This window comes from Clarias gariepinus, chromosome 26, assembly GCF_024256425.1.
Source record: "Clarias gariepinus isolate MV-2021 ecotype Netherlands chromosome 26, CGAR_prim_01v2, whole genome shotgun sequence".
In the NCBI taxonomy this organism is placed as follows: domain Eukaryota; kingdom Metazoa; phylum Chordata; class Actinopteri; order Siluriformes; family Clariidae; genus Clarias; species Clarias gariepinus.
The window spans coordinates 5,919,491-5,936,276 of NC_071125.1; the positions used below are offsets into that span (position 1 = coordinate 5,919,491).

The 16,786-nt window shown below is 37.1% G+C and overlaps 1 protein-coding gene across 1 annotated transcript in view; it reads left to right on the forward strand.

Annotated features, from left to right (window-relative positions):
- myom3 (myomesin 3) overlaps window positions 1-16,786 on the forward strand; it is a 72,493-nt gene that overhangs the window by 42,394 nt on the left and 13,313 nt on the right. Inside the window, exons 15-23 of the mRNA XM_053487364.1 lie at window positions 2,088-2,271; window positions 3,232-3,406; window positions 7,131-7,252; window positions 8,794-8,981; window positions 11,796-11,922; window positions 15,709-15,890; window positions 15,984-16,098; window positions 16,187-16,343; window positions 16,637-16,743. Of these exons, the coding sequence (XP_053343339.1) occupies window positions 2,088-2,271; window positions 3,232-3,406; window positions 7,131-7,252; window positions 8,794-8,981; window positions 11,796-11,922; window positions 15,709-15,890; window positions 15,984-16,098; window positions 16,187-16,343; window positions 16,637-16,743 (1,357 nt within the window). The remainder of the gene's footprint in view (window positions 1-2,087; window positions 2,272-3,231; window positions 3,407-7,130; window positions 7,253-8,793; window positions 8,982-11,795; window positions 11,923-15,708; window positions 15,891-15,983; window positions 16,099-16,186; window positions 16,344-16,636; window positions 16,744-16,786) is intronic.

Genomic DNA, 16,786 nt, shown 5'->3' on the forward strand with positions numbered 1-16,786 from the left:
GTGACATACGTTCCTAATCAGCATTTTATTTGTTAACGTTAAATTATTAACAACTATGCACACTCTAATGTTTCATGAATCAATACACACCCAAAAATTTGAATGTCAAAGGAAGAGATATTAGTCATGTCCAAAAAAAAAAGTGTAAATATATTACTTTCTTTAACAGTCACTGCCTAAAAAAATGAAGAATATATTGACTAGCTTAAGGCAACCATGTGAGATACGCATTCGGCCACAAGTAGCATATACCTAGCAAAATTTGGGGTGAAGCATGATGGAAGAACGGCTTTAATGCAGATGCTGCAACTAAAAGGACCAAAGCTTACTTCAATCTAAATGCAAAATGAAGTCACTTTCCATATTTGTGGCAAGAAAGATTCACCTGAGGAGGATAAAATTGCAGAACCTGAATTGACTTCTATATTTCACAGTATGTGCCATGGCACAGCTATGAAACTAAGCAGATTTATTAAAACACACACACACACACACACACACACACACACAAAGAGAATAAGGTCTGTCAGAGATACAGTTATGCTAGTCTGAGATATGGCTATAAATTCAGTAATACAAGTTAAAGTTTTAAGCTCGTTAGCAATACAAACATGCTGGACAGATACAGATGCAGATACAGAGAATATAGGCCCTCAGTACATAAGACCCCAATTCTTAAAACTTGGGTCCCTTAAAAATGGTCAGTCTTTTTGTCTGTTGGTCATGTTAAAAATGTATAAGTAATAATTGGCAAGTTAGAAATACAATACACCTGCCTTTTTGCATAAAATAACTACATACCATAATTAACTTTGGACATTACCATGGTAGACCCCAAAGGACTTTATAGAACACCAGGGTAGGTACTGTGGCACTTCAGTGGGTACCATAGTGGTACTATTGTACTGTATGTACCACCATATTTTGGTGAATACCATGGTCCTTATTGGGTACCACAGTGGCTACCAAAATACAGCAGGTAACTAATATGGTACGACTGTACAGTACATACTGGACCATGTTCAGTATGGCATATGATGTATGGCATCGTGCAAGCATTACTATATTACTGTATTAAATATTAAGGGTTTTAACATACACTATGGTATTTAATTAAAACCACATACTTACCATGCTACCATACTATAGAAATATTAAGATTATGATACATAAACATATACCGTATACACATTTAAACATATTTTTTATGATATCCCGGTATGTACCATACTCTAGTACATAGTAGGACCATTCTATAGTTCATATATTGTTAGACTAAATTATGTACCATAATATAACCATATTTATATATATATTATTTTTTTTTTTTTTAATACAGTTATTTGACAAATTTGCTAGGTCTGCTTAGTCTGTTCAATCTTCACAATCAAAAAATCTTTTTGACAGTTCTTTTTTTTTTTGCTATATCTATTTCTCAGCAATCTTTCATTATTTGTTTCACACTTAGTGGAGCCCTCCAGTGAACACAGTGGGTGGTGCTTCAATTCGGGCCATAATCAGGTTGAAAGAAGATCCCTTTCCACTCTCTCTCTATATATATATATATATTTTTTGTTTCTAAGCTGTTTTGATAGGACCTACCAGAACTTACAGTTTTATATGCACACAGCAACTGCAGAAATCTCCAATATCAGGCAGGAGTGAAAAAGACGAGCGGCTCGTAATAAACCAGCGAGGCTGTGAACTGCCACAGGACAGAAGTTTTATTGGACTTTTATAGAAAACGCTGTGTAATAAATCCTTCTAATACATCAAAAGCAGCTGAAACCATGGAACCTGGCTAGCTCTGCTTGAATTATATAAAAAAAAAAAACTTTTTATTTTAATGCAATTTACATGAAACATAAGAGGACAGACATGGGAAAGTGTATGTATTAGATCAAAAAACATAACAAAAAGAATGAAAATGATTTCAATGATTTAACAAGTAAGAATAAGTTAAAGTGTGGCACCTTTTCAAAAAAAAAAGGCATTTTGTATATTGTGTAACGAAGGATTAATACCTGATTGAATGCAGTTTGATGTTAAAAATGTAAAATTATTTGATTATCTTATTTATCTTCCAGTCCATAGACGGTAAGGAGAGCTGGCACATGGCCAGCCTGGACATGACGATCAACTCTACAAGGTTTGCTGCGTTCGACTTGGAGAAAGGGGTGGCCTACTGCTTCCGTGTACGCTCGGTGAACAAATATGGTGTCAGTGATCCATCAGAGCCCAGCCAACCTGTCACTCTTGGAGAACCTCTTGGTGGGTCAAGTGTTGCATTATTTATCCAGCTGTGGCCGGAATTCAAAGGGACTGTCGGTCGAGGCAAAACTGTAAATTACGATTCTATGCTGCATTCAGAAATATTTAATTCCGTCCTCATACTAGTAGTCATTTGTAACACGGGAGGAGGAATTAACCTTAGGGGAAAGAACGACAGAGGAAAGTCTAACAAATTTCATTGAGGAATAAGATCAAATAATGAGATTCTATCAAAAGAAAACGTTGAAGGCAGGTGTTAAAATGTTCATGGGACTTTTTTTTTCAAACCCAACTAAAATGATAATCCAATGGGGAGAATAGACATGCGTTAACACTTTAGCATTCATTTTTCATACTTTCAATTTAGATGGGGCTTTCTTTCCATTGTGAGGACCTTCATGACATTATTAGCGCATTGCCACAAGCGACAAGGATTCCTCTAAGATGGCAACGGTGAGCCATTCGGGAAAACAGTGATGGGAGGCTGTGCTAAAAAAAAACGAAAATAATTAACCTTCAACAGCTACTACGGCTATATTAGGGCACAATACTGAAGAGTGCAATACTTAATTAAATGTTTCAAGGTGGTTATTTTAAAGATAAATGACACACTAATGGTCTTTTCTGGTTTAGGCCGAAAACAATGTTTGATTGTACTTTCTTTATATAATAAATTGTTGCATTGAAATTTTACCAGGTAAGTCTATATTAGACTTTGGTTTTATAGCTTGCTCTGGCTCACACTTTTAATTTGATTCTGTCTGATAAATATTTAAATATGAATAAAACTAGCTAATGCTAACATCGGTTACTCTTATACATTTCCAAACTATAAAATTTTATATATTGATAGAAAGTGTTTCATCAAAACATGAAACATGATGTAAATCTGCAATATATATATATATATGGTTAATACTAGGAAATTAAAAAATGTAATTCATTGTTGCTTATGTTTAGGTGTCCCAGCTGCACCTCACTGTGTTCAGGCATTTAGAGACACAGACAGGTCGATCCTTTTAAAGTGGAAAGAGCCAAAGAGCACAGAGGGAATTCTGGGATATTACCTGTACTGCAGTGAGCTAGGGAGCTCAGAGTGGAAAACCATTAACAACAAACCAGTCAAAACCACCAGGTAAAAAAAAACTCCTTCATCATTCAACTCACATCGTTTGCATACAGTATTGTGTTGATTAGACATTCAGATTACTGTGTGATCCTTATGTACCGATTATTAATCATTATACACTATACTGCTGTTGTATCTTATTCAACATGTTTGAGTTGCTAAAAGTTGCTACAGGTATCTTTATTGTACTTGATAATGGTTTCTTAATTTCAAACATAATCTGATTTAATTATGTTATATATTATGTTCTAATTTTTATTAATTATGTTAGTGTATATACAGGTACAGTACTGACTTTTAAAGTCTAAAAAGACAATTTTTTATGTCTGTCATGTTTGCATTATTATATACAAAACATATTTTGTTATAAAACATATAATTTTTTAACATAACTTCTAAATTAATTCATTCAATTCTATTCTATTTTATTTATATAGGAATGTGAATTTGTATGAATCAAAATGGTCAGATAGTCCCTGGTGAGCAAGCAGCAGGGGACAGTGGCAAGGAAAAACTCCCTGAGATGGTAATAGGAATAAACCTTGAGAGGAACCGGACTCAACAGGGAACCCATCCTCATCTGGGTGAAACAGAGAGCAGGAATTGATCTTCATTCATACTGTGTGTTAGTTGGCAGGCAGTTCAGCATAACAGTTGATGTTAATTGATGTTAATATGAAGTCCAGGTAGTTATTGAAAACTCAGGTAGACTTGTAGGAAATTCTGAACTATCGAACAGTCAAGTCCTCAGAGAAACAGTTGCCAACACCAGTCGAGGCCAGAACCATCTTCATGGTAGAGTGAAACGTCCCCAGACACCAGACGCATCCCAAAGAGACACACGGGTCATCCATGTGACGAGATCTCCAACCAGAAGCGGGGCACCAGGATGGGTCAGACAGGTCCGGAGGGCAGAGGGAGTCTGGATCACTGGCAGCTCGGGAACGACATGTGTAGCTCGACAGAGAGAGAGAGGGAGAGAGAGGGGAAGAGAGGGAAGAGAAAGAGGGGGAGAGAGAGCAGAAGAGGAGATATAACAGTTAGGTCTGGTCACAGTCATATAATGTATAAGGTGAAGGTACAGTATATTTACTGTAGAGTGCAAGCAGAGACTCCGGCAGGACTAACTATGGCTATATAAAAAGGGAGAGCCAGAAGGAAACACAGACATGAGGGCTCCCTGAGATGTAAAGCAACCAATCACCTCACCGTCAACAAACCTGAGTGATCAATGAGAGTGGGGAAGACAGCATCTAAACACACCATAATACTTGGTATATATACTATACTGGTATAATACTTGGTACTCACCATAATACTCTACGTCCATGAGTCCCCCAGATCTGCTCCAAAAATGCATGATTAAATAAATAGGTTTTTAGCCTGGACTTAAACACTGAGACTGTGTCTGAGTCCCGAACACTATTTGGAAGACTATTCCATAATTTCGGGGCTTTGTAAGAAAAATCTCCGCCCCCAGCTGTAGTTTTCATAATACGCGGTACTGACAAGCAGCCTGCATCCTTTGATCGAAGTAGGCGTGGCGGATCGTAAGACACTAGCAGTTTACTCAGATACTGCGGCGCAAGACTGTTTAATGCTTTACATGTCAAGAGTAGTATTTTAAAATCAATGCGAAATTTCACAGGGAGCCAATGGAGTGAAGATAAGATAGGGGTGATGTGCTCGTATCTTCTGGTTCTAGTGAGGAATCTCGCTGCTGCATTCCGGGCTAGCTGAAGCTTGTTTATGCACCTAGTTGAACATAACTATACATAATATACATAAATAACATTATAGAAGAATATCTGCATGCCTGTAAAGAAAAAAATACATATCATTGTTCAGATGGAAACAAAAAACCTAATGTAGGATCCTGGATTTTGCATGAAAATAAAATGAAGTGTGACAAAGTTGTCAGAAGAGCTCAAATTCACCAGCACATTGAGTAAAACCTAACAGCTGTTTTATTTATAAAACTGCACAAATCTGTATCTAACACTGTTCGTTTAGTTATTCTTTAGTGCTCTTTTCTAGAAATAACTTTTTTATGTAGAAATGTTTCCAAAGTGATTTTTGGTTATGTCTTTTTTTTTTTTTTTTTCATTTTTTTAGCCTTTGCCCAAGACTTTTATACAGTACTGTAACTAAAACAGCTGTTAGGTTTTACTGAGCATGCTGGAGAATATGAGTTCTTATGGTAACTTTTGTCAAACTCGCTCCTTTCTTTTTTATGCAAAACCCTGAGGTCTACATTTTTTTGTTGTTTATTTAAAAAAGTATTTTATGTAATTTAATACTTTCCTTACAGGCATGCAAATATTTATCTGTAATGCTATTTTATTATTAATATTTAAGGTATATTTGGAAATATTAAATGGTTTTGAACATAATAATGCAGACATGATTAACATATATTTAAAAAGGTGCTAAGATAATATGGTGCCTAAGACATTTGCACAGTACTGTACGTGTTGTATTTGAAAAATATTAAGCATAAGAACTTTGCATGTTCATTAGCTAAACAGTTACAAAAACTGCACAAAAGTCTACAAACACAGACATTTACAAACTATTACAATTAAAATGTGGTGAATCCTGTAACAAAAACTTTAAAAAAAAAAAAGTTTTAGAAAAGTGTCATAATTATCAAATTTTTGAAGTTTTCATTTTAAAGGTTTTTTTAGTGTTTATATTTGACTAAAATATAGAATATGTTTTTAATTGTATTGTTTTAAACAATATGATTTAAATTGATGTAATAAAATAATTTAAATATTTAGTTGGTAAGTTAGTTTTACTTGTTTATTTGTTTTAAAATAATTAATGTCTCTTAATTGTTTTTAGTTTAATCAATAAATATGATTTAAAATACAATAACTGAATCTTTTAGGTAAATTATTATTTAGCTAGTAAGCTGACTATTTATGCTTAGTTGTGCTATAATCAAAAGACATTTTGTAGTAAATGAAAGAATAAATTGCATGTTTGATTGCACATCATTATTGTACTAGGTTGTAACAGATCCTAACAAAAAGTAACTTTGTTTATATTTATTATAAATTATATATATTTCTAGATATTTCATAAAATTTCATACATCATACTTTAGCACAGGTGCCATGAGTAATGTCTTAAAGCATTTTAGAGGACTTATATCTGCCTTAAATAGGAAAATACAAACAGTTTGAGTTTCTGTCATTATTTTTATTTAATATTACATGTTATTTATTATAATATATTTTTAAAAATGTAACATAATTTGAACGTTTAGACAGTTAAATAACAGGTAATTCGTCTTAAATGTAATTTTATAGAAATCTGGCTCCATAACCTGAGAGCCACAAATAAAAAAAGAGAAACTTTTAGAAGTGTCAAAAAAGGAATTTTTCCCCTCTAGTTAACAGCAGATAGTAGAATTACAAGTAGGAAAAATACAAAAGTACAGTACAGTGAGTTTAACGAAGAGATCCTGTCCAGATAAAGAAAAGATCCCTGAGGAGCCAAAAAGATTGGAGTTATGAGTCTCACAGATCAGAAAGCAAAAAGAAATCATTTTTGAGGTAGGAACTGCCAGACATGCTAATGTGTGGCTAATTTCCAGTCGTAACAGAATTGAAATTATACATAAAAAGATGTGAAGAATTAAAAATGAATGGAATATCGAGTAATATGATGATCCTTTAATGATTTAAGCTGTTAAAATAGTCATTTGCTCTCTTTCTCTCAGGTTCTTGGTGCATGGCCTCAGGACCAGTAAGCAGTACGTGTTCAGAGTGAAATCAGTCGGCCGCGCGGGGAACAGCTGCTATTCAGACGAGTCTGAGCCGATCCTGGTCCACGCGGCTAAATGTATGAATGCTTACATGCTTGACTGTAAAATGTTTCCCATCATCACAAATTGAATTAATAAGTCATGACATGATTAATGATTAAAGAAAGTGTTAATCGTTTCAGGGTTGTGCGTGATGATTTAGGTATACACATAATTCAATTTAATTGTGTCTGTATAGCGCTTTTAACAATAGTCATTGTCGCAAAGCAGCTTTACAGAATCAAGGGAAAATTTAAGAAATTAGTCTAAAATGTATAAATTAAAATGATCAGATTGTCCTTGATAAGCGAGCCGATGGCGACAGTGGCAAGGAAAAACATTAAGCAGAACCGGACTCAACAGGGAACCCTGAGGATCATTTGGGTGATAACGGATAGCAGGGATTGATTTGCAGTCATACTGTGTGTTAGGCGGCTGGAAGTTTAATGTAACATTAGATGTGTTTAAGTTTAATGGCAAACCTGTAGCGATAAACTACAGTATAAACTTTGAACAATTTTCTTAGTAACATTAAAATTGTACCTCAAAACATAAAATATTTAACAAGAAAACTTCGAGAACCGAATATATCTTGGGTTTTCAACTGCATTTGGGTTAAAGATAATACTTTTTGATATAGCTGGAACAAATGAAATAAATTTAATTAGATAACACACATGCATTAGGTGAAAGGGGCATTGGTGGCTCAGTGGTAGGTTTCTCACTCCCATGTGAAAGGCCTGAGTTCGTCCCCTAAAATCAGCATCCCCTTGTCGGGAGCAGGCGAAAGACCAACAACAAAAACAAGCAGGTGACTTTGCTCCACGATTTCATTATTCATGTATTATAAAACTCTAGTAAGTTTTTTAGCTCATATTTTTATCTAAATCACATGTTCTTGTTTTGAGCTGTGTAACAAAAAGCTATACACCGTGTTTATTTCCTCTCGCAGTTCCTCACATACCAGAAACGGATAGAGAGAGAGTGAGACTAGGGTATATGTGGCACAGCTGTGGTCTGTAATAAGCTTCTGAATAACGCACTCTCGCCATCCTGCTCGGCATAATGGCCACTCATTTCTGCTGTCACTCATTCTCAAGCAATTTACAAATACACCCGGCCGATCAGACAATGATAGGCCTGACATTCTGTCCTCGCAGCCTAACAAATCTCAGCACACCTTGCAATTTATCGACGGTTGAACACGCAGACGATCAGCTGCTTATCGGAGTTCTTATTCTCTTTTTTCTGTGATGTTATCCGTTTATACCAGCTCGCCACATTCAGATGGTTTAATTCCCATGCCAAAGCCAGGAAACAGCGTATGAGTGAGAGGCCAGGTCTTAAAAACCGGGTTCACATGTTATGATAAGATGGTAGACTAATATAAAGCACACAGTTGTAATCTATTTTGATTTGGTAATTAATTAGATTTGGTTTATTTAGCCTCATTGATAGGATCCGTATTCTTTTCCGTATTATTAATAATTAAGTAAGCCCTGTGCTAGCTAGCATAATGCTGTTGTCTTTATATCATGTAATAAGCAATGCTAATGTAGTCTTTCCTACGTACTTACAGTTGCTCCATCTGCACCCTCTGCTATATCACTTCTTCACTGTACGGGCACTGAAATGGTGATCAGCTGGCGAGCTCCTGTTAATAACGGTGGGGATTTGGTGCGTGGGTACTATCTGGATCAGCGGGAAAAAACGCAGAGCACATGGCGGGAGGTCAACGTGAAAGCTGTAAAAGAGAGACTGTACACAGTAAGTCAGCCCCATCTGTGCTGCCTTTATTCCAGTGATGTCATGTTTCTTGCCCGAACATCCAAGTTGTCCTGGAGGAACACGTACACTGCAAAGGTTCCTATCTAAGCACTGAGAGTTGGGGTAGTTTCTATATAAGCATTAATAATTGTGCTAAGGGTTATGAAAAATGGATTTTTTTAATAGTTTCTTTTTTCTTATGAATGGATTAGGAGGTGTGATGCTTTCTGTGGAAGTCATTAATTTGGGCACAGAATGCTAGAGTGTTTTTTATGGAATCACTAAGTGCCAATGTGGTTTCTATGGAAGCATTTTCATTTAGCAGACACCCTCATCCAGAGCCACTTACATTTTTATCCAATTATACATTTGAGCAGTTCAGGGTTAAGGGCCTTGTTTAAGGGGCCCAACAGGGACCTTCCAAACGTAGTCCATTGGCTTAACCACTGAGCTACCCCTGACCAGAATTAGGTTCCTAACAAGTACTATATGCTCGGGTGAATTTTCTGAAAGCACTGGCGGTTGGGGTGGTTTCTAAGTAAACACTGAGAATTGAGATGGTTTCTGTGGAAGCCCTGGGTGTTGAGGTGGTTTCTATGGAAGCACTGGTAGTTGGGGTGGTTTCTTTGGAAGAACTGGGTGCTGAGGAGATTTATATAGACTCACTGAATGATGGGGTGGTTTTTATGGATGCACTGGGAGATTAGGTGGTTTCTATGGAAGGACTGGGTGCTGAGAAGATTTAATTAGACTTACTGAATGCTGGAGTGTTTTCTATGGAAGCATTGAAAGCTGGGTTCTCATGGAAGAAGTAAATGATAAGGTGGTTTCTATGGAATTGCTGCGATTTGGGTTCCTATGGAAGAAGAATTGAATGATAGGAAGGTTTCTATGGAAGCACTGGGTGCTGGGGTGGTCTCTATTGCAGCACCCTAAAGCTGGGGTGGTTTCATGGGGAACCCTGAAAACTGGGGTGGTTTCTATGGAAGCACTGAATAATATATTGGTTTCTACAGGAGAATTGAATTATATGATGGTTTCCATTAAAGCACTGGGAGTTGGGATGGTTTCTATGGTAGCACTGGGTTCTGGGTGGTTTCTATGGGAACATTAGGAATTAGGATGGTTTCTATAGAAGCACTGGGTGCTTGGATGGTTTCTATGAAAACATTAAGAATCAGGATTTTTTTTTCTATGAAAGCACTGGAAGTTGGGGTGGTTTCTATGAAAACACTGAGAATTGAGATGGTTTCTTTTGGAAGCAATGGGTGCTGAGGTGGTTTCTGTGGAAGCACTAGAGTTGAGGTGGTGTCCGTAGAAGCACTGGGTGTTAAGGTGGTTTCTATGGAAACGCTGGCAGTTGGGGTGGTTTCTTTGGACTATGAGGTGCTGGGGAAGTTTTTTCTTTTTACTAGATGCTGGGGTGGTTTTTATGGGAGCACTGAGAATTGGGATGTTGTCTATGGAAGCACTGGGCGCTTGTGTGGTTTTATGGAAGCTCAAAGAGTTGGGATGGTTTCTATGTAAGCACTGGGTGCTGGGTGGTTTCTATGGAAGCCTTGCATGCTGGGTGGTTTCTATGGAAGCAGTGAGAGGTGGGTAGTTGAGAGCTAGGGGGGATTCTAAGGAGTTAATTTATTAGTGTTTTGGCTGAACAGCTGAGTGAAAGCTGTAAGGATGCATAAGCACACAGCACCCCCTGCTGTCTCTCAAACACAATTACATTACATTCATTATCAAATCATTAAAAAATATATTTGGTTCTTTAGGTCCCAAGGCTTGTTATACAACAATAATTTTATGGTGTTTTACTTACTGAAACTGTACATTATTTTCCCTTTTTTTTTTTTTTAAATGTGCCATGGCCAAAAGATTGTTTATTGATTTATGTTATATATGATAATGATGACAACATAGCTACTTAAAGCACATCAGGAATGTTACATAAACTGAACGTGATACAGTCTCCTGTCATGACAGATGATCTGGTCACACTTATTATTAAACATTGTGTGCGTTGTGTACTATACAACAACATCCTCTCTAATTCTTCACCAAACAGCAATAACAAGTGTCCTTAAATAACCTCATAGAAACAGACCCCCCGCCCCCGGTTATGATCTTACCACAGAGCAGAAGTTTTTCAATTATGTACAAGCTAATGGTTTGGTGATAATGTCACAGACTCCTCTATCTAATAAATGGCAGTGCTTTTTAAACCATAAACTTGAACATAACAAATAATTAATGAACCAGATAATTAGGTTCATTGGCAATTATCTTTTGTCAATCATAGGCTTGAAGAGAGAATTTGTAGATGTGATGAGAGTTAATGAGAATCAGTCGCCGTGTCTGTTCCACACAGAGATCAACGTTATGTAAATATGGTTCCATCATTTTCTAGCCATGGTTTTGTATACTCTGAATTATGCACTATGTTTGTATCCAATGAATTGATCTCCAATATATTCGGAGGAGATACACTGTTAATCCTGACTTTCTGTTTTAAAGGGAAATATAGGATGTTAACTTACCCAATGAAACCACTTTATCCCTCAAACCATTTTATAGATCATTTAGTTATCACTTTTATCCAGTAATAAATGTGTCTTGGGTTATTAGGATTGTTTTATTCACTTTTACTTGAAAATTTACTTTGTTACACTAATGAATCAAAACTGAGAATCTATATTTAATAAAAATCAGGGAGAAAAATCACCATTAATGCATCACATTCCTGTCTCATAGTGTATGACTTGTTTCTATATAAAGCTGTTTGTTCTCTCTCTCTCTTCATTCTTGTATTATTAAAAGGTTCCTGGTCTTTTAGAGGGTCATTATTACCAATTCCGTGTAATCGCAGCCAACATGGTTGGAGTTGGCAAACCCTCTGGACCTAGTGAGGCTTTTCTGTGTGAGAAGTGGACGATGCCTGAACCTGGTAATAAAATCTTCTACTTTTAAGATCTCTTTTAAAGGGAATCACACAATTTATGCACATAACTGCTCAAGGAGTCTGATATCAGTGCAACTATTTACTTCGATTGGTTAAATGTTACTTAACTGTGCATCATGTATCATTCCACATTCAACCCTGATTATTGACTGTATCGATATATTTAGATTATAGGTAGGATTTCCACTCAAGTGAAATATGTAAAAATTAATAAATGTTAAATAATGTTTAATTGGTATGTTTAAATAGAATTAAAGTGCTTTGCAAAAGTATTCTTCCCCTTTCAACTTTTCAAACGTACAGTAAATGTATTTTATTGGGATTTTATTTAATAGACCGACATAGATTGTGACCAGTGAAGTGGAAGGAACCAATTGCCTTCAGAAGTCACCTAATCAGTCAATAGATACAATAGAGTGTGTGTAATTTCATCCTAGTATAAATACTGCTGTTCTGTAAAGCCCTCAGAGGTTTGTTAGAGAACACTGGTGAACAACCAGCATTGTGAAGCTCAAGGAACATGGTCAGGGATAAAGTTGTGGAGAAGGTTAAAGCAGAGGTAGATTATAAAAAAAAAACTTTTAACTTCTCATGGAGCACTCTTAAATCCATCATCCGGAAATGGAAAGATTATGGCACAACCGTCATACAGCATTAATCAGAGAAGCAGCCAGGATTCATGGTAACTCTGGAGGACCTGAAGGTGGGAGAATTTCTCCACAGGACAAGTAGTTGTGTGCTCCACAAACCTGGTCTTTATAGAAGACTGGCAAGAAGAGAGCCATTGTTGAAAGATAGCCATAAGAACAGATTTCCACATTTTGTCAAGTTACAACCTCAAACGTAAAAATGTACCTTATTGGGCTTGTCGATAACTGCAAACTGGACAGTTTGCAGTTATCGACAAGCCCAATAAGATACATTTTTACGTTTGAGGTTGTAACTTGACAAAATGTGGAAAATGTGTTCAAGGGGTATGAATACTTTTGCAAGGCATTTCAAATGTAATTTATATTAGTAAATATCAACAGTAAAAACTACACAAGGTCAAAATCTTTTTTTATTTTGTGTGTGCCGTTCCGAATGTTTTTTTTTTCATGCCCATGTGGGGTTCCTTCAGGTTCTCTACTTTCCTCCTTCATCCCAGGAACATGATAGTAATGGATGGGCTTTGCTTCGTTGCCCTTAGGTGTAAAAGAGTAGGCCTGTGTAATGTGAGTGTGCATGATATTTTCCTCTAGGGTGTATTCCTACCTTTCAACCAGTGTTCCCAGGAGACACCCTAGGCCCACTGTGATCCTGACTGGGATACAGATGACTGAAAAATGAAATTCGTATTTATAAATACATGTCCTCAGGTCATTAGGTGCAAATAGTGAAAGTTTCTGTTTTGTCAGGAATCAGGGATGTAAACCCCTGTCACGAAAGAGCATTCTTCACACCCATATCCATAAACAAAGCATTAAAAAGTGTTACAGATGTCTCACATTAGAGCTGCTTAAGTTCTGCCGCTGTGCTTGTTTATGATTAATAGCCAGAGATCAACTGTGCTAGAAAACATGTTTTCAACAGAACCATCACTCCCTACATTATTCAAATAATTATAATATGACTTAATTAGCTGCGCTCAAACAACACTGTGTTTTATTATAACGTAGTCAGAGCTCTGTAGTGCTTTAGTACTATATTATCATCCCACTGTTATTGTATCTGTATGGATGGTATTCTGAAAACCCCTGTAGAATACAAAATCGATGAAGAGTATTTTTTCCTCCTTTCTTTCTGCTCCATATTATCTTCTGCTGTTTGTAGAAAGCCATTTCTTTTTCTGGGAAGAGAAACACATATCTATCAACTGCAAAGACTGCAAAACCGGTGTCTTTATATATGTGAGTCAATGATTTGGCTCACATGACACAAGCAGTGTTGTCTGAATCCATGGGTCAGTAGATGCATGGACTTACAGTAGCCCAGTTAGCAAAAATGGCAGCTGTTTTAAGAAATGGACAAACTGAGGTTATGTGTTCATACTGTGTAATTTTGAGAGAATTATAAATTGATATTATCCATAATACTATAATGTTCCTGCACACGCAGTAAGTTTGATTGATAACAGCAGGTAGTTGCTTTACAATATTACCATTACCTATGTACCTATCCTTGGAGGGATGGATGGATGGATGGATGGGCAAAATGATGTATTGACAGGTTGATTGGATGGATGGATGAATAGATGGATGGATGGTGAAAATGTATTGAGAGCTTTATGGGATGGATGGATGGACGGATGAGGAAATGATGTATTGAGAGGTTGATTAGATGGATGGATGGATGGATGGATGGATGGATGGATGGATGGATGGGCGAAATGATGTATTATGAGTTTGATGGGATAGATGGATGGATGGATGGATGGATGATGAAATGATGTATTGAGAGGTTTATGGGATGGATGGATGGATGGATGGATGGACGGATGGATGGATGGATGGATGGATGGATGGATGGGCGAAATGATGTATTATGAGGTTGATGGGATAGATGGATGGATGGATGGATGGATGGATGGATGGATGATGAAATGATGTATTGAGAGGTTTATGGGATGGATGGATGGATGGATGGATGGACGGATGGGCAAAATGATGTATTATGAGTTTGATGGGATAGATGGATGGATGGATGGATGGATGGATGATGAAATGATGTATTGAGAGGTTTATGGGATGGATGGATGGATGGACGGACGGATGGATGGATGGATGGATGGGCGAAATGATGTATTATGAGGTTGATGGGATAGATGGATGGATGGATGGATGGATGGATGATGAAATGATGTATTGAGAGGTTTATGGGATGGATGGATGGATGGATGGATGGATGGACGGATGGGCAAAATGAGGTACTGAGAGGTTGATTGGATGGATGGATGGATGGATGGATGGACGGATGGGCGAAATCACATATTGAGAGAGTGATGGTATAGATGGATAGACGGATGGGCGAAATGACATATTGAGAGGTTGATGGGATGGATGGCTGGACAGATGGGCTAAATGATTTATTGAGAGGTTGATGGATGGATGGATGGATGGATGGATGGATGGATGGATGGATGGATGAAATTACATTTTGAGAGGTTAATTGGATTGATGGAGAAATGGATGGATGGATGGTTGGGTGAGTGGATGGATAATTATATTGATTGAATAAAAAAATTGATGTGTGAGTTAACAAACATATTGTTAGCTTGGTAAATTCAGTTCAGTTGAACTGATGGATTGTTAAATAAACTAATTTTAGATAGGTTGGTTCAATAGTTAAATGGATGGACAGATGGATAAATGAATTGATTTAAGAATTAATTAGTTGACCTGCCATCGCCACTCTTTGCCGTATACATCCCAGCCACTGCATGCCGGTCCCAAGGCTGTGACAGGAAGGGCATCCAGCATAAAAAACATGCCAAATCTTGCAGATCAAATAATCCAATGTGGTGACATCTAGGATAAAAGCTACAAAGCCCAAAGAGAAAAATATAATTGACTTATTGGTAAGAATGGATGGACTAACCTTGTTTTTGTATGGATGGATGGACTTAATGATGTTGTAGGTTGCATGTTTTAAATGATAGACATATGAATAAGTTAATGAACTGACCTGTAGTCTGTTTGGATGCACGAAAGTTTGAATGTTTGGAAGAACTGACTGTTTTTACACCAAACAATTTGTGGTTTTCATTACACACTGTTACCATGATACTCTTAGGCTGCCCGTATGACCTGGAGCTGAGAGAGGTGCGGCAGGAATCTCTGGTTCTGCTGTGGGCGGAGCCTCTATACCAAGGTCAGTCAGAAATCATTGGTTATGTTGTGGAAATGAGTGAGGGGATGGAATCAGAGGATTGGACTGCGGTGACCCAGGAACCAATAACAGACACGCACCTAAAGGTCAGTTTATGACCTAAAATGATATAATTTCATAGTTTTAAAAAAATGTGCTAATTTTGTTTACATTAAGACTTATGTTGACTTTACTGTTAGGTTTCCGGGCTGCAGGCGGGTCATACGTATCGTCTCCGTGTATGTGCCATCAACAGTGCTGGAGTAGGAAGACCCTCTCTTCCCACAGATCCCGTCACAGCCCAGACTGACCCAGGTCAGATAGCGTAGCACAGCTCAAAGAATTCTGTGCTGATAATCCAATGTCATAAATGGTCTTATTCATGCATACTTATATTCTACAGCAACCAAAGATATCGAGATTGGGGTTGATAATGATGGCTTCATTTTCTTGAGCTTTGAAGCCCCTGAGACCATTGACCAAATCCAGTTTGATTGGAAGAAGAACTACAAACAGGCAATCGATGCCGGACGAGCCCATTTGGAGACCAAGCAAAATAAGTGTGTTCTTTACATTTATTAGCAAAATGCAAAATTTGCAACTTAGAAGACTTTGTGAGGTACAGTAAATGTTTGTTACAGTTTGTAAGTGGGCAGTGAGTGGACCACAGGAGACAATAATTGCACAATTGACTAGAAAATGAACAGGCAGTAGTACAGTAGTAAAGTAATAAAGTCAAGAAGGTGTAAAAAAAAAAATTGGAAAAGGTGTTAATGTGCAAAGATAGTGGTAAAAAAATTTTATTGTAAGTGGTATAAAAAATAGTAATGCAGTTTGTGCATTTGTCTTGCAGATCTGTCCTTACGTTCAATGCAGCTGCAGCGGAGGATCTGGGCCTTTATACTGCTGATGTGATTGGCAGGCCTGACATCTCATCTAGCTTTAATTTCACTGCTGAGGGTACAGTTGTCACCTAAGATCTTACAGAATGACAAAAAAAGCT